At 38.5% G+C, this 13,593-nt stretch overlaps 1 protein-coding gene across 1 annotated transcript; it reads right to left on the reverse strand.

Annotated features, from left to right (window-relative positions):
* Positions 1–10,868: 10,868 nt before the first annotated feature.
* On the reverse strand, positions 10,869–13,197 carry LOC149179159 (uncharacterized). Its single transcript, XM_089422368.1, has 2 exons — positions 12,439–13,197; positions 10,869–10,889 (listed from the first exon to the last, which is right to left on the reverse strand). The coding sequence occupies exons 1-2, from the start codon at positions 13,195–13,197 to the stop codon at positions 10,869–10,871; spliced, it is 780 nt and encodes a 259-aa protein (XP_089278494.1).
* Positions 13,198–13,593: the final 396 nt, after the last annotated feature.

Below are 13,593 nucleotides of genomic sequence, written 5' to 3' on the forward strand. Positions count from 1 at the left end.
TAAGTTTAAACAAGAGAGGAAATTAGCAAAGATAGTTTTATTTTATTTGGAATGCATATATACCTAGTTATATTAGAATTTTCCTCTTTGATGAGATTCCTATTTAGAGAAAGTTTAAGTATTTCAGTACTTTTCAGAGATAACTGTTCCTTCCAGCGAATCGCCAATTGTTGTGCTCTACAACAACCCCCCATTTCATACAAATTTTATTTTCATAACTATAATATGAAATGGGTCCCTTTTAGAATTAAATTGGTATCAACTTAGTATTTTTCAAAAGGTTTGAAAATAAATAAAACATTATAAACCTTTTGATAAATCACATAAGCAGTCTTATAATTAAAATGAATAATCCCTTATTATTGCGATAAAGCGATCGCAAGATCGCATATCGCAATAACAAAGGATACATAATAAAAGGCCCATTAAGTTTTCCCCGATGCGACAATACACGAATGGTTATCGGATATCGGCAATGGCAAGCTATCATAACAAAAGTCCCTTTTCGCTCCGATGTGATGCGATATCGCTATCGGCGATCGGGGATGTACCATGCATGCATTTCAAAGCCCTCATTTAAAACTCCCGATGCGACTTGGTGATATCGCTATCAGGGATTCCGAAAGGAACCAATATAACAACTTAAGCTTTCCCCCAATCGCCGATTGCGATAAAGCTAAAAGCGCAGATTTCAAAAAAGATTGGTAAAGCCGGGATATTTTATGGTTATTTAGTATTAATGGCCTTTCTTTTCCTGATAGCGATTCACTTGCACTTAATTGCCAAAACATCAAAGCCACGCTTAAGTGAATCATTTGGCCAATAAATGACATAATGAGCATTTAAAGGATTGACAAGTTTAAATGACCATTTAATGAAACAGTAAGTCTAAAATCTCTTCGGAGATCACATTCGTGGTCACCTTAATTTAAATCCTCCATTATTCATTGGTTGATGTATCTCGTTCTTCTTTGGTTTGTGCTACCAATTCTCCACATTACGTTCATTTTCACTCCTGTGCAGAGCTCTTCCGAAGCAGTAAATTCAAGCAGAATGGGGAAGAAATCTAAGAAGACCGCAACAGCTTTCGCTTCACCAGCTACAGGGAAATCCACTGCCGATCCAGGAACAAACAGAAAAGGACTGATATTCAACACTACATGTCTGGGACTCGGCAAAACTACTTGGCTAAGCACCTATAATTTGATTGAGGCCGAAGAGCCTGAGGTAACAACAGTGCAAGCCACAGCAGACACGACTTGGAAATCTGATGCTACTCTAAAAGATTTAGCCGATTCTTTCCTTCATCGGATAGCAGCCCGGGAACAAATTCTCCCATATACAGATGTGGTGAAGTGGGCAATTGAAGAAATCCCAATCACAAATAGAACATTTTGCACCATGGATGGGAGAGTCTTCGGTTCATTTCAACCTGATGATTTAAGGCAAATGTACCATTTGCCTGTACCAGAGAAGAAGTACAACAAGGCCTTCTTGGAGAAATTCAGAAATGAGAACGAAATTGAATCTGAACCCATTCAGGATTGGAGGCAAAACCCAGCAAAAAACAAGCATGAGTCTTCAGGTAAGTACTCTGTTGATTCTTTGTGTTCTCCTTATTGTTATGCCGGGATAATGATGTGTAGATTGTGGGGGTTACATAATTCCACAAATTTCACTATAGAGATGGTTCCTTTGATGGAGGCAACATGTAATAGTGAAATAATGGATTGGGCAACTATATTGTCTGATAAGTTAGCGACAACAGTCCTTGAATTTAGAAACAAATCCCGCATTACTGAAAGGGTCATTCCCCCATTCTACTATAGTGCCTATATCTTGGACACCCTGTTTTTAATTCTGAATTTCCTGTGCTTGGATGGAGATGGACTCCACAAGACCCCATGCCCATTCATATGTACCATCAGAAGTTATGGAAAGCTCACTATAAGCACCATTTATATCAAGTTTGCAATGGTTTTATGTTACCCATTCACTAGTCCATTTTTGATAAACTTGCTCCTAAGATTTCCTACCAAGCGGGGGTTGACTTGACATCCGTAGGAAGATGGTTCGGAGAAGAAAAATTCACCTATGTAAGAGTTTTCGGCAGCCAAGCCAAGCCTCATGTCCTCCCTTTGTACATACCTGATAAACTGTTAGCCAGGGAGGTAGCCTATCAGATTACATCCGAAGGAGTTACACAGACTCTAAAGAGCAAAAAGAAGCAGGTTTGGCCTCCTTTTCCTCTAAGATGTGGTGTCTACACTCTGCATGACTTTAAACATGCAGAGAAAGAGGCTGATAAGATCAAAGCACTAAATCTAGCCACTCTTCCTAATAGGCGATTTGATCCAAACAAAGTCGCCTACAATGCACTTGAACAGGCAAAATTAACTAAATTTGATCATAAAGCAGATATGTTTGATGACCTGTTCTCCTCAGCTGAGTCAATATTCCAGGTTAAATCGTTGGCTAGAATGAAGTATCAGGATGACGGGTTAGTTGAATTTAACAGACTTAGAGAACAGAGGTTGCAAACTCTGCCTCTAGATTTGTTAGCAACGACCCCAATGACAGAATCAAGCGAACCTGAGCAGCGACTCACTAATGAACCTCCTGCTACATCAAAAGAGCAGGAGGAAGTGTAGAGAAAAGAGCAGGAGGAAGTGCAGAGAAAAGAGCAGGAGGAAGTGCAGAGAAGAGAGCAAGAGGAAATCCAGGGAAAGGAGCAGGAGCAGAGCAGCACAGAGGTGAATGTAGATGCCCAGATTGACCTGAAATTGCTCCAAGAATGGCAGCAATTCGACTCAATCATAAGAAATCTTGAGAGCTCGAAGGAAGCCGAAACATCAAAAGCGGTTGACACACAGGAGACAACATCTAAACAGGTTCCAAGTGGAACCAGCGGCCTACCCAGTTCTACAGGAATAGAGATAATTCCTAAGGATCCCTCCGATCAGATTGTTTTGCAAGTAGAAGAAATACCTCCGTTGGACGTCTTTTACAGTCCAAAGCACAAAGCTGTGGTAAAACAACAGAGGAAAAGGAGAAGGACTGATCAACCTTCCCTATTTCCTGAACAAACAGTGACGGGCAACGTGGTTTGGAAGGAGGAGTTTGATCCTTCTGATGACCTAATAAAACTGTCCCAATATGCTGGAGCCTATTCGGCAGCCACCATAGACAAGGCATCAGAGGTTAGTAATCTATTAAAAAGAAAGGACCAGGAAATCACTTTGCTACAAGCACAACTATCGGAGGCACAACAGAAGGCAGAACAAGCAGAACAACAATTGTTTACACAGCAACAAATAAATAATCAATTGAATAAACAATTGCAGGAAGAAAAACAGAGAATTGATTTGAGTGCAGTTCAAAAGAAGAAAGAGCTGTCGGAAGCATTGGCAAAACTAAAAGTAATGAATGAACAGATGGTGAAGTCGAAAGGTGAGCAAATTGCTCAACTATCAGCCTGAATAGAGAAAACCAAGAATCTTCCACAGCCAGCTGAATTCAGAGTAGAGGCATTACAGATAAACAAGGCATTGGTGACACAGATAAGGCTGTTATGTCAACAAATTGCCCAAGCAGAACTTTTATGTGACTTAACAGCATCAATAAGTGATAAATCGGCTAATGCTAGAACAGACTTAGAGTAGGCCGATGAGACCTTGACTAATTTTCTTGAGTGGCAAGACACCGATGAGGGACAGGCAGCTAATTTGCCAAAAATCCTAGAATCACATAAAGAAATATTATTTATGGAATGGCAGTCCCAGTTAATGAAAGCAGAGAGAGCAGTTTCCAGATGCAAGTTAACCACAAGTAATTTTGTTGAATTGATTAATGATACTCTCTACTTATCTAACATGATCTCTCAATGTACCCCAGGTAAATTGCTATCGGCTAAAACATTAGAGCAGTCATGTTATAAAGAGCTGGAGAAAATGGGAGATTAATCGCAGGAATTAACAGTTTGACATGGGACACCTATTGGTTGTTCCTAGTCAAACCATACAGCCAGAGAGCCGCCCTCAAGTGCCTCACAGATGCAATTGGGTGTATCATTCCCGATATACAAGATGCCACCTATGCTGCCCAACTCAATTCTCGTCTCAATCGACCACCAGAAGTGGAACCAATGCTTGCAATATGCTAGCTCAGGTCTAAAGGCAAACAACCTAAGTGATGAATCATGCTGCCGACTGCCAGATTGCCGTGAGGAAGATATTCCGAATCAAGTTGTACCAATTAAGTAGGATTTTAGTTTCATAGTTAGTTAGTTTTAATCAAGTATTTATAGACCCTTTCATGTATTTAGAAAGGGTCGTAAGTTTTTGTATATGACTTAAACCTGAAGTTGCACTACTATACTTCAGGCATATTCTTCTATAAAGACTGGGCCAATTATTCCAATTTTGATAACGAAGATTTTATGTGAATGTGCACTACTGCCTTTGTTTAAAAGTGTTTCTGCGTCAGAAGAAGGAATCCAAATAGCGATTGATATTGGGAGTGATTTGCAGCTCATATGGTACTACTATCTATGTCTGAGTTCATTCCTTTTATGTGAATTGTTGTTTGATCGCTCTTGCTATTATCAGATATATGCATGTGTTTTAACATCATTCTTTACACTTTCCACTACTAGATGTTTACAGCATGCTTTTCTTTTAATCATACATGTATCGGTAATATAAAAGGATAGGTGTAACAATGTGTTAATCACTTTGTTCAACTATTTGAACAAAGTAATCATTAAGTAAATGAATGTCTATGTTTATTGCTTAGAGTCATCTATATGCCTATCGATGAACAAAGATCATCAAACGTTGCACTTCAAAGAATAGAAGCCTCCCGGGATAGAATAGTTATTTATATTTTCGCTGATAGATTAAGTCATCCATTCATTATCATTTATTAGAAATCAATCACTCATCCATCCCCTTTTATTCATTATTGGGAAACTTGTCCCATTATATCCAGTCGGAGCCACCATTCCAAACGGAAAAGGAGTTGTATTAAGGTCCGGACCGGGTGGTTATCCCCCAATGTTGATACAACGATTTTCGGGGCATCAACACAGTCATAAGTCTTAGTGAAGGCCATGAGGAGAGAATGGTGTATGAATAATTGGGTAATCATCTGAGATAGATACTCCTTGAGGATTTGGAATCCGAGATAGGAAGTAGTCTGATGACCGATACTTTTTGAGGATGAGGTATGTCATCCAATAGGTAAGAGTAGTCGAAGAGGAAATTATTTGAGGATGTGTAAATCCAAGACAGGAATGGTCCTAGAAGGACATACCTTGTGAACATCCAGATGGGGTATGTGCCTTAAGAGGTAGTGTGGTGTCCCATGTAAAACCTCCCAGCATTATGCTCTGATTTATTGAGAGATAGAAATTGTTAGTTAAGGCCTTTCTATGTGGACAATGTTGGTTGTATATTGATCATAATGTTGATGCTTAAGATGTCTTACCAATCCGACTCTTCTTATGAGAATTATTCAATGGAAACATTGTCCTTGTACCTGTGGTCAATTATGAATACGTACCTAGTTATGAGGGAGTGTTGAAATGTAACTAGTGTTAGTCTTCATAATTTATACATCAATCATGACTTGATGTAATTATTGATGTACTTGTCAAAAGAAAAAGAAAAGAAAAAAATATTTGTAAAAGAACATTGTTATTATTTAAATGGATTTCTTGCCCATAATGTTGTGGTCCTAGGTCAAATCACCCATTGAATTCTTTAGGGGTCTTGTTGACAATCCAAAAGGTCAAGATCATGATGTACTAGCCCTTGGAGGTCTCATGTAAAAATAAATAAAAATAATAAATGTAAATTATATTGTCTAGAAGCCTCCAAGTGATGGGTCGGCCATCCCACTTCAAGTCATCCTAGAGAGGCCCAACTCTCTCTCATGGAGGCATATAAAAAGAGGAACCTCACTTCATTTGATATACATCATCCAAAAAAAGGCTATTTTTGTTCCTAATGAAGAAGAGAAAGGTCTAATTTAGCAATGTTGTGTTGAAAGAGGAGTGAATTCTTGGGAGGCCAGTGAATTTGTGGAAGGAAGTGAAATTTTTTCTTTGTTGCTCTCACGTGCGAGTTTGAAGGAGGAACTAGGGTTTCCTTAGTCTTGTTTTTGCATATACATCTTTTGGGGTTTGGTTGGCTCATCATTTGGGGTTTGGTCTTGGGTCAAGGTCAAGGTCTTGGAAGTCTTCATTGAAATTCTATACTAAGGGATTTTTGTGGGTTTTCCTCTCTCAGAGAGGTTTTGTCCATCGCTAGCAACCTACATCTTGTGTTCTTGTGTTTGCATTGTGATCTTATTATTGGAATTTTCCTTGATGATGAACAAAATTAAATAATGATGATAATTTCCTAATATAAATCACAAGAAAATGTCAAGGATTAAAGAGAAATCAAATTAAATAAATACCCTAAATGTCTTCCCTATATTCTCAACACACTCAACGTTTTGTGTTCTCCACTTTCCCACCAAAGGAAGGTAGTCACTATTAACCAGTTGGAATATTGCATGCTTGACCATGGGACCAACAATGACACACAAATTATGTTCATCAGTGGTCACTTGAGTTCTTATGAGTGTCGGTGCGGGGGTGTTCAACGATTCATTGCTTATGCATGCATTTACCCTACCACCCCCATTTACCACAGAACTATTGCTCCTATTTGTATGATTTTTTTGGATACTTTCATGCCTCAAGGATCCCTTGATCCTTGGGTTGTTCCTACTTCTTCAGAAGTTGAATCTTTTGGAGTGACCATGCCACTTAGTGCAGTTGAGGTAGCCCACTTAGCAATCTAATCAACATCTATAGAGATAAAGCATGAAATTTAGCAGGGTGAAAAATCTCATCAATACCCTTTAACCACATGAGTTTTGAGTCCACCCACTTTGCATGAGTTCTTACATATTGAGTTTCCTTCAGATGATACTATCATGGAGGTCATGGCTTTAGTTCATAAACCTTGGGAGGATATGCATCATCGCACTATCTTTTCTTCATGATTTGGAAAGGGTGGAGGTTGACATCAAAAACATCATTCCTACTGACAATGTTGAGTGACAAAAAACTCCCATTATGACACGATGTGCTTTCAAAGGGAACTTGGTAAACATATCAAGGACCATCCCATCAAAATTTTAGTTAAACCAAGTGTCATGAAGAATGTCCTGATAAATGTAGGTTGTTATCCTCGAGAAGTTGAACTCTACACCACCATATTCAAAGAATTCAATGACATTTTTGCTTGGATGTATGAAGATTTTCCTAATGTCGATCCATGGATTGTCATGCATGAGAAAAAAATACATTTTACATAACCAAGCATGGTTGACAAAAGCTCTAGCTAGTTAATCACAGGAAAGTAGTTGTCATCAAGGTGTAGATTAAAAAGCTTCTTCGTGTTAACTTTATCTATCTAGTTCCCCAGAGGTATCTAATATCATTCTAGTCACCAAGAAATAGGGCACCGTAAGGGTTTGCATTAATTATAGAGATTTAAACAATGATTGCTTAAAGGATTATATCTTACCCCATTAATTGACTAGATTATTGATGGATATGTTGGAAGTGAAATCTTCTTGTTCACGGGTGGTTTTTTTCGCTATAATTAGATTCAGATAAAACTAGAAGATCAACAAAATATTGCCTTCATTTGTCCTTGGGGCACATTTCCTTATAGAAGGTTTCCATTTCATCTTAAATATGAGGGCTACCTTCTAATAGGCCATGTCATATTCCCTTCATGACATCAAGCATATAGTTTAGGCATACTTGGAAGACTTAGTTGCTAGATCTAAGTGGCATAAAGATCATCCTTGGCACATGTGTTACATATTCAACTCATGTTAACATTACAATATATGTTTGAATTTGCATAAGTGCATTTTTGTGGTTTTTGGATGATTACTAGGTTTCGATGTGTCTAAGTATGGGATAATGGTTGATCCCTTCAAAATTGATGTGATAGCCTAATTGCTTCCTCCACATGTTATTAGCCAACTTCAAAGTTTGCAATGGAAGGAAAACAATTTGTGAAGGTTTGTTGTTAACTTGTTGAGATAACAAAAGGTTGCATGTGCCTTTTGAAGAAATATGTGCCTTTTGTGTGGCGTGACCAAACACAATGCTCATTTGAAGCATTAAAGAAGGCCATGATATTATATCCACAATAAATTACTCCAAACTATAGTCAATTTTTTTTACTTTATCTCACCTCCTTTGAATCCACCATTGGTATTGGGTTTGTCAAAGAGGATAGTTCATAAAAGAAGCATGTGATATATTATCTTAATAAGGGTCTAATTGGCCTTGAATTACATTATTTGCATGTTGAAAACTTTGCCTTGGAAATCATTCACATTTTCAAACATTTAAGGAATCACATACTTCTGTGGAAGACTACGATCATAGTAGATTCCAATCCCATGTATCATATATTGATTTATCAAACCTTCGAGGGAAATATTATAAATGGATAGTTTTCTTATAAGAGTTTTATTTAGAATTTATGATCTCTTAGTCAAAAAAATAATTTATTGTCATTGAGTTGATGTTTAAACCTCCCCAAGTTGATGGTGAAGTTGTGGTTAATTATTTGTTACTTGATGAGCCCTTGTTTTTAAATAACTCTTCTAATATTCTTTATAGGGATCTCTTGATATATCTCCAAACCTAATGGTTTCATCCTTAGTTATCCTAAGATGAATGTTGACATATATACCATCAAGCGAAGCATGACCTCATCATTGGAAACACAATCTATCAATGTGGGGTAGATATGGTTTTGCATCAATTTGTCATCCAAGTTTCAAATTATTTCCTTGTTGGAGCAAGTGTCAGCCATATTTCTGGTATTGTCACAACCCAAAAAATCTTGCACATTAGATACTTTTGGCCCATGATCTTTAAAGATTGTATGAATGTAGTCTATAAGTTTCACCCTTGTCAAGATTTTACTTGGAAAATGCATGCATATCCTACTCCACTTCACCTCGTGGTTGTTGTTCCCCCTTCACAAAGGAGACAATTGATTTCATGAGTTGTAAGTGAGTTGTAAGCTTTCCTTTGTTAATGTCTATTGCTACATCATTACGATTGTTGACTATTGTACTAAGTGGGTAAAGGATGTGACTGCTTACAGAAATGATGGCATCGGTATGACACTATTCATGTTCAATCATATTATTATTATGTTTGATGTTCCCAAAATTATTTTCACTTATCGCATATCTCACTTTTGAAACAAGATGATGACTGAATTAGTTGCCTAGTTGGGTTTTCACAATGAGAACTGAACACCTTATTAGCATTATGCCAATGGTCAAGTTGAAGATATGAAATGAGATTTAAAGACCATGATCCAACAAATGGTAGGGACACACAAATCAAATTGGCACTTTACACTATTTTCAGCATTATGGGCATAACGGACCTGAGCGAAAACTACCACCGAGTTCACACCTTTTCAAGATGCTTACAGAGTGGAGGTAGATTTATTGATTGAATGAAAAAATACTTTGTTGAAGCTAGCCATATAACTACTGCCCATCACTTCCACTCAAGAAGATCATCTCTTGTATTTAGCACATTTATATGAACATTGTAGCAAAGTAGTTATGGCCAATGTGACAATTAAAAAGCACATAAAAATTAAATATGATTAAAGTATTCAACCTCATGTTTTTTGTGTGGAGAAAATATGGTTTTGGTTTATGACCATGACCATGATAATAAAGGGAATGAAAGTTAGAACCTGTATGGCATGGACCTTACATCATTAGATATGTCTTCCAAAAAGGTGCCTATTAGTAAGTGGACTATTTCTCTCTAACATTAGCATCCTGGAATTCGAATATGGAATAAAGTGAAGCAGAAAATGAGAGAATTAACTAATTTCGGTCCAATTTCATATAATATGATTTTATGTGAAATTTGACTTGTTTTCCTTTTTCATTTTGTTCACAAAAGAATTAACGAGAGTAGTATTCTTAAAAGGTGCTAGAAATAATTATTTTATATTCTCTTGAGAAATAATAAATGTCTATTGAATAGAAAATTGCTCCATCTCAATTCTCTTCTTGAAGGAAATGATTACTTTCTCATTTGGAATCGTATCATTAGGATTTCCATGATGGGAGGTTACTCTTTTGAATGGCCATGTTGGTAGCCTACCATAACTAGTGGAATTTGTTCAGAGTATCACTTACATGTTTTCCAATTTGAAACATGCATGCCTCTAGTTGTATAGGGCTATTTCACGAAGGTTAGAATCTCTATTGCTAATCCCATGAAGCTCTGAAGGAGCATAAATACATTTTTCTTCCGCTACTTTATTGAGCTAAACCTTAGTTGCACCCCTTGCTATTTTACTTTTTTATATGAAACCTTGTTAGTGAGCTTCAACAAGTCAACTAGACATTGTTATGTCTTGTAATCTCCTATAAAGTACTCTTTGAGATGCATTAAGTTCATCATGGATTAAAAAAAAAAAAATTGAAATAGATGAGACTAGGCATTTATGGTTTATGATAATTAACTTGATCTTCCAAGAAAACTATTCTATTTATTTTTCTTCATTTTAGCTTTCTGACTATGTTCTAGACATGAGTTGCATTGCAATGAACAAAGGCATTAATGTTTAATGTTGTTGCTAGAAGATTCATTCTATTGTCACCGTATACTATTAATTTAGTAGTAATGACCACTTTTGATTCGACATCAATCTTCTTCCATTTATGTGTTACGCTCACAATTTTTCTTTGTTTCTAATTAAATTAGAAGGACTCTAAACTAACCACTAACTCTCTTGCCTCACTTAGTCTTCCCATCTCGATACCTACAGGAAAATATGCAGAAGTAATTTATGGATGAGTTAATATGTCAATGTCATGATCAATGGTTGTATCCATAATATTTTTTTTTCTTCGTAAAAACTAATTCTATTAAGAGGAAGTATGGTACAAAATGAAGTTACAACCAAGAGAAGCAAGGAAACGGGCAGCCGGAAAGGATTGACTATCCACCTCGGCCCCTAAGAGAAAACAAGAAGAGAGCAGTGCTAAGCACGAAGTAACAAGAAGAACAGAGTAACAAGAGCAGAATAGAGGATTCTACCCAACGTGGGTAGAATCAACTATTCGACATTTTTTTCCTTTCTTTTTACCAACTTTGACCCAATCAAGATGACTCTGCTGAGCTGGCATGATTTGCAAACTGAGCTGGGCTGACGGAGAGGTCTCCTTGTCTGAATCCGAGGGAGAGGACTCATGAGTTCTTTTTTGTGAGATTGGTGGGACAGTAGATTCCTCAGGACCAGTCGAGGGCAGATCCTGTGCCAGCTTTGCTTCCATGCCTTCCGCATCCCCTTCCTCTTCCTCTGAGCTGGAATCAAAATCATCCATGGGAGGAGGATCATGAGGTTTCCAGCTTTTGGATTTCGGCTTAGGATTGGCTTTCTTCTTTTGGGCAGGCATCGATGGACAAGAGCTCTGAAGGTGCCCTGTGTGATGGCAGTTTCGGCATCGAAACGCTGTGTTCTCGTAATCTAGGGACTGAGTCCAATGGAAGTCTCCAATTTTGAGATTAATCTGATCAGGTAGACCTTTGCTCATGTCTATTTCTGCACAAATTCTGGCGAAGGTGTATATGCCTTTTTCCCCTCTGGAGGTGTCTGTGGCTAGAAAGCGGCCTAGAGTATCGCCGATTCCTTGGAATACAACAAAGTGCCATAGATGCGCTGGGAGATTAGGAAGTCTGACCCAGATGGGGAGCTTGGTGATGATTGTTGAAGAGGGATCGAAATCTAGGAACCAAGGGGTGAGGAATAAACCTGCTGAGCCCCAAAACCATGGGCCTTCAGTTAATGCTTTTTGGTAGTCTTCACTGAAAGCAAATACTACAATGAAGAAACCCTTTGAGCAGAGAAGAACCTTGCAGTTGTTGGTCCAGTTAGAGTGAATCCATTGGTAGAGATCTATTGTGCGTGGCCATAGCCCATTGAACCTGCAAATAATGGCATGCTCTGCATACTTTTGGATTTGCTCATCCAGCGAAGGATGCATTATTTCAATGGAGGGGGTTTCCTCCAGTTTGTCCACCAAAAAAGGTTTGGGAGCCTGAGCTGGTGGAGCTATTTTCTTGGGCCTCTGAGCATGGACAACATCTTTGTATGAAAAAGCCGCAGCTGAAGATGACTGTCCAACAACTCCCCCTCTCAAACGAAGGGTAAAAATAATGGAGGCATTTCTCTTAATGCTGTAAAAAGAAAGGGGATAAAGATCCTCAAGTTGTTTACCTTCGTGGAGGAGTCGTTGAGAAGCAAAGGGAATCCCCAGTCTAAATTCCAAGATTTGCTTGAGGTCCTGCACTAGATCCAAAGAGCTTACCCATTGTAGCAGAGTTTTGCCAGAAAGGAGCACGATCTGGATCTGGAACAAGGCAGAGTGATCAGACTGCTGCTTTCCACTGCATATCTTCTCCACAGAAAAGGGGGCTGTCGTAATTCCTCTCTCGGTGGTTTCAGGTTCGAATCCTAGCAGCTTTGGCACACTTGGGAGAGCAGCTGCTTTAGATCCCTTTGACGAAACAGACCTCGATGTCAGGGTTCGATTCTTGGTAACATGCGTCGGATCTGGCCCTGGGATTTCCTTCGGACTTACCACAAAACAGGTCGTCTTCTCCTTCGCAATTTCCAACTGACTTGAATCATTATTATTAGGCTTTAATGCCTGTCTTCGCTTCAGAATCGTAACTTGCCCCGTTAATACAAGATTTTTCGCCGGCTTTTTGCCTTTGTCCACTAGGGGCTCCTTCTTTGAAGCATATTCATCACCATGGCCGAATTTGCAGTTACAGCCTTCAAGAGTTCTGTTGACGGCACCCTGCTTAAGAACCTCATGCTGAGATTCTTCCTGGGGCTTCGGCTTAGAGGACCGTTTCTTCTCAGGGTTTTCACCCTTGACCTTAATCTTCGGAGAAGAGCCATGGCCGTGACCAGATTTCTTTTTAGACTGCGGATGTTGAGGGGACTTCTTCCCGTACTGGTGGACTTTCTGATGCGGATAAATCATGCCCATAAAATGATCATTTTGATGGCCCCGATAATGAGCCAGGTAATCCCGCGCAAGCAGGACCTCGGTACCCATCTCTATCCAGCTTCTCCAACCTCGACCGAGACCTCCAGCCATTGAAGCTCCATGATCCTGCTTAGTCAGAGACATTACTTAGGGTTTCGGCCAATATCCCAATTGGCCAAGGATATTATTAACGAATCAATCAAAGCATATCAGTTGTATCCATAATATTAAACACTCCTTCTCCATCAATATTATCATTGGCTTTGTCTTCTCCCCCCTTTAGTTCCTCTTCATTTCCAAGTTCTTCTTCTCTTCACAAATTCTTGGCTTCAACCTTTTCCTTTTTTCTTCATCCATTACTAATTGAGCCTTCTAATCCTCTAACTTTTGCTTGGATATTTCTCTACATCATTAGTTTTCTTACATTATTCCTCTGTAAAACCCCTTGGTTGATCCCCAAGTTGT

This window comes from Pinus tabuliformis, chromosome 4_1, assembly GCF_031772625.1.
Source record: "Pinus tabuliformis cultivar Carrire ecotype Pingquan chromosome 4_1, CPIR1, whole genome shotgun sequence".
NCBI classification, from domain to species: domain Eukaryota; kingdom Viridiplantae; phylum Streptophyta; class Pinopsida; order Pinales; family Pinaceae; genus Pinus; species Pinus tabuliformis.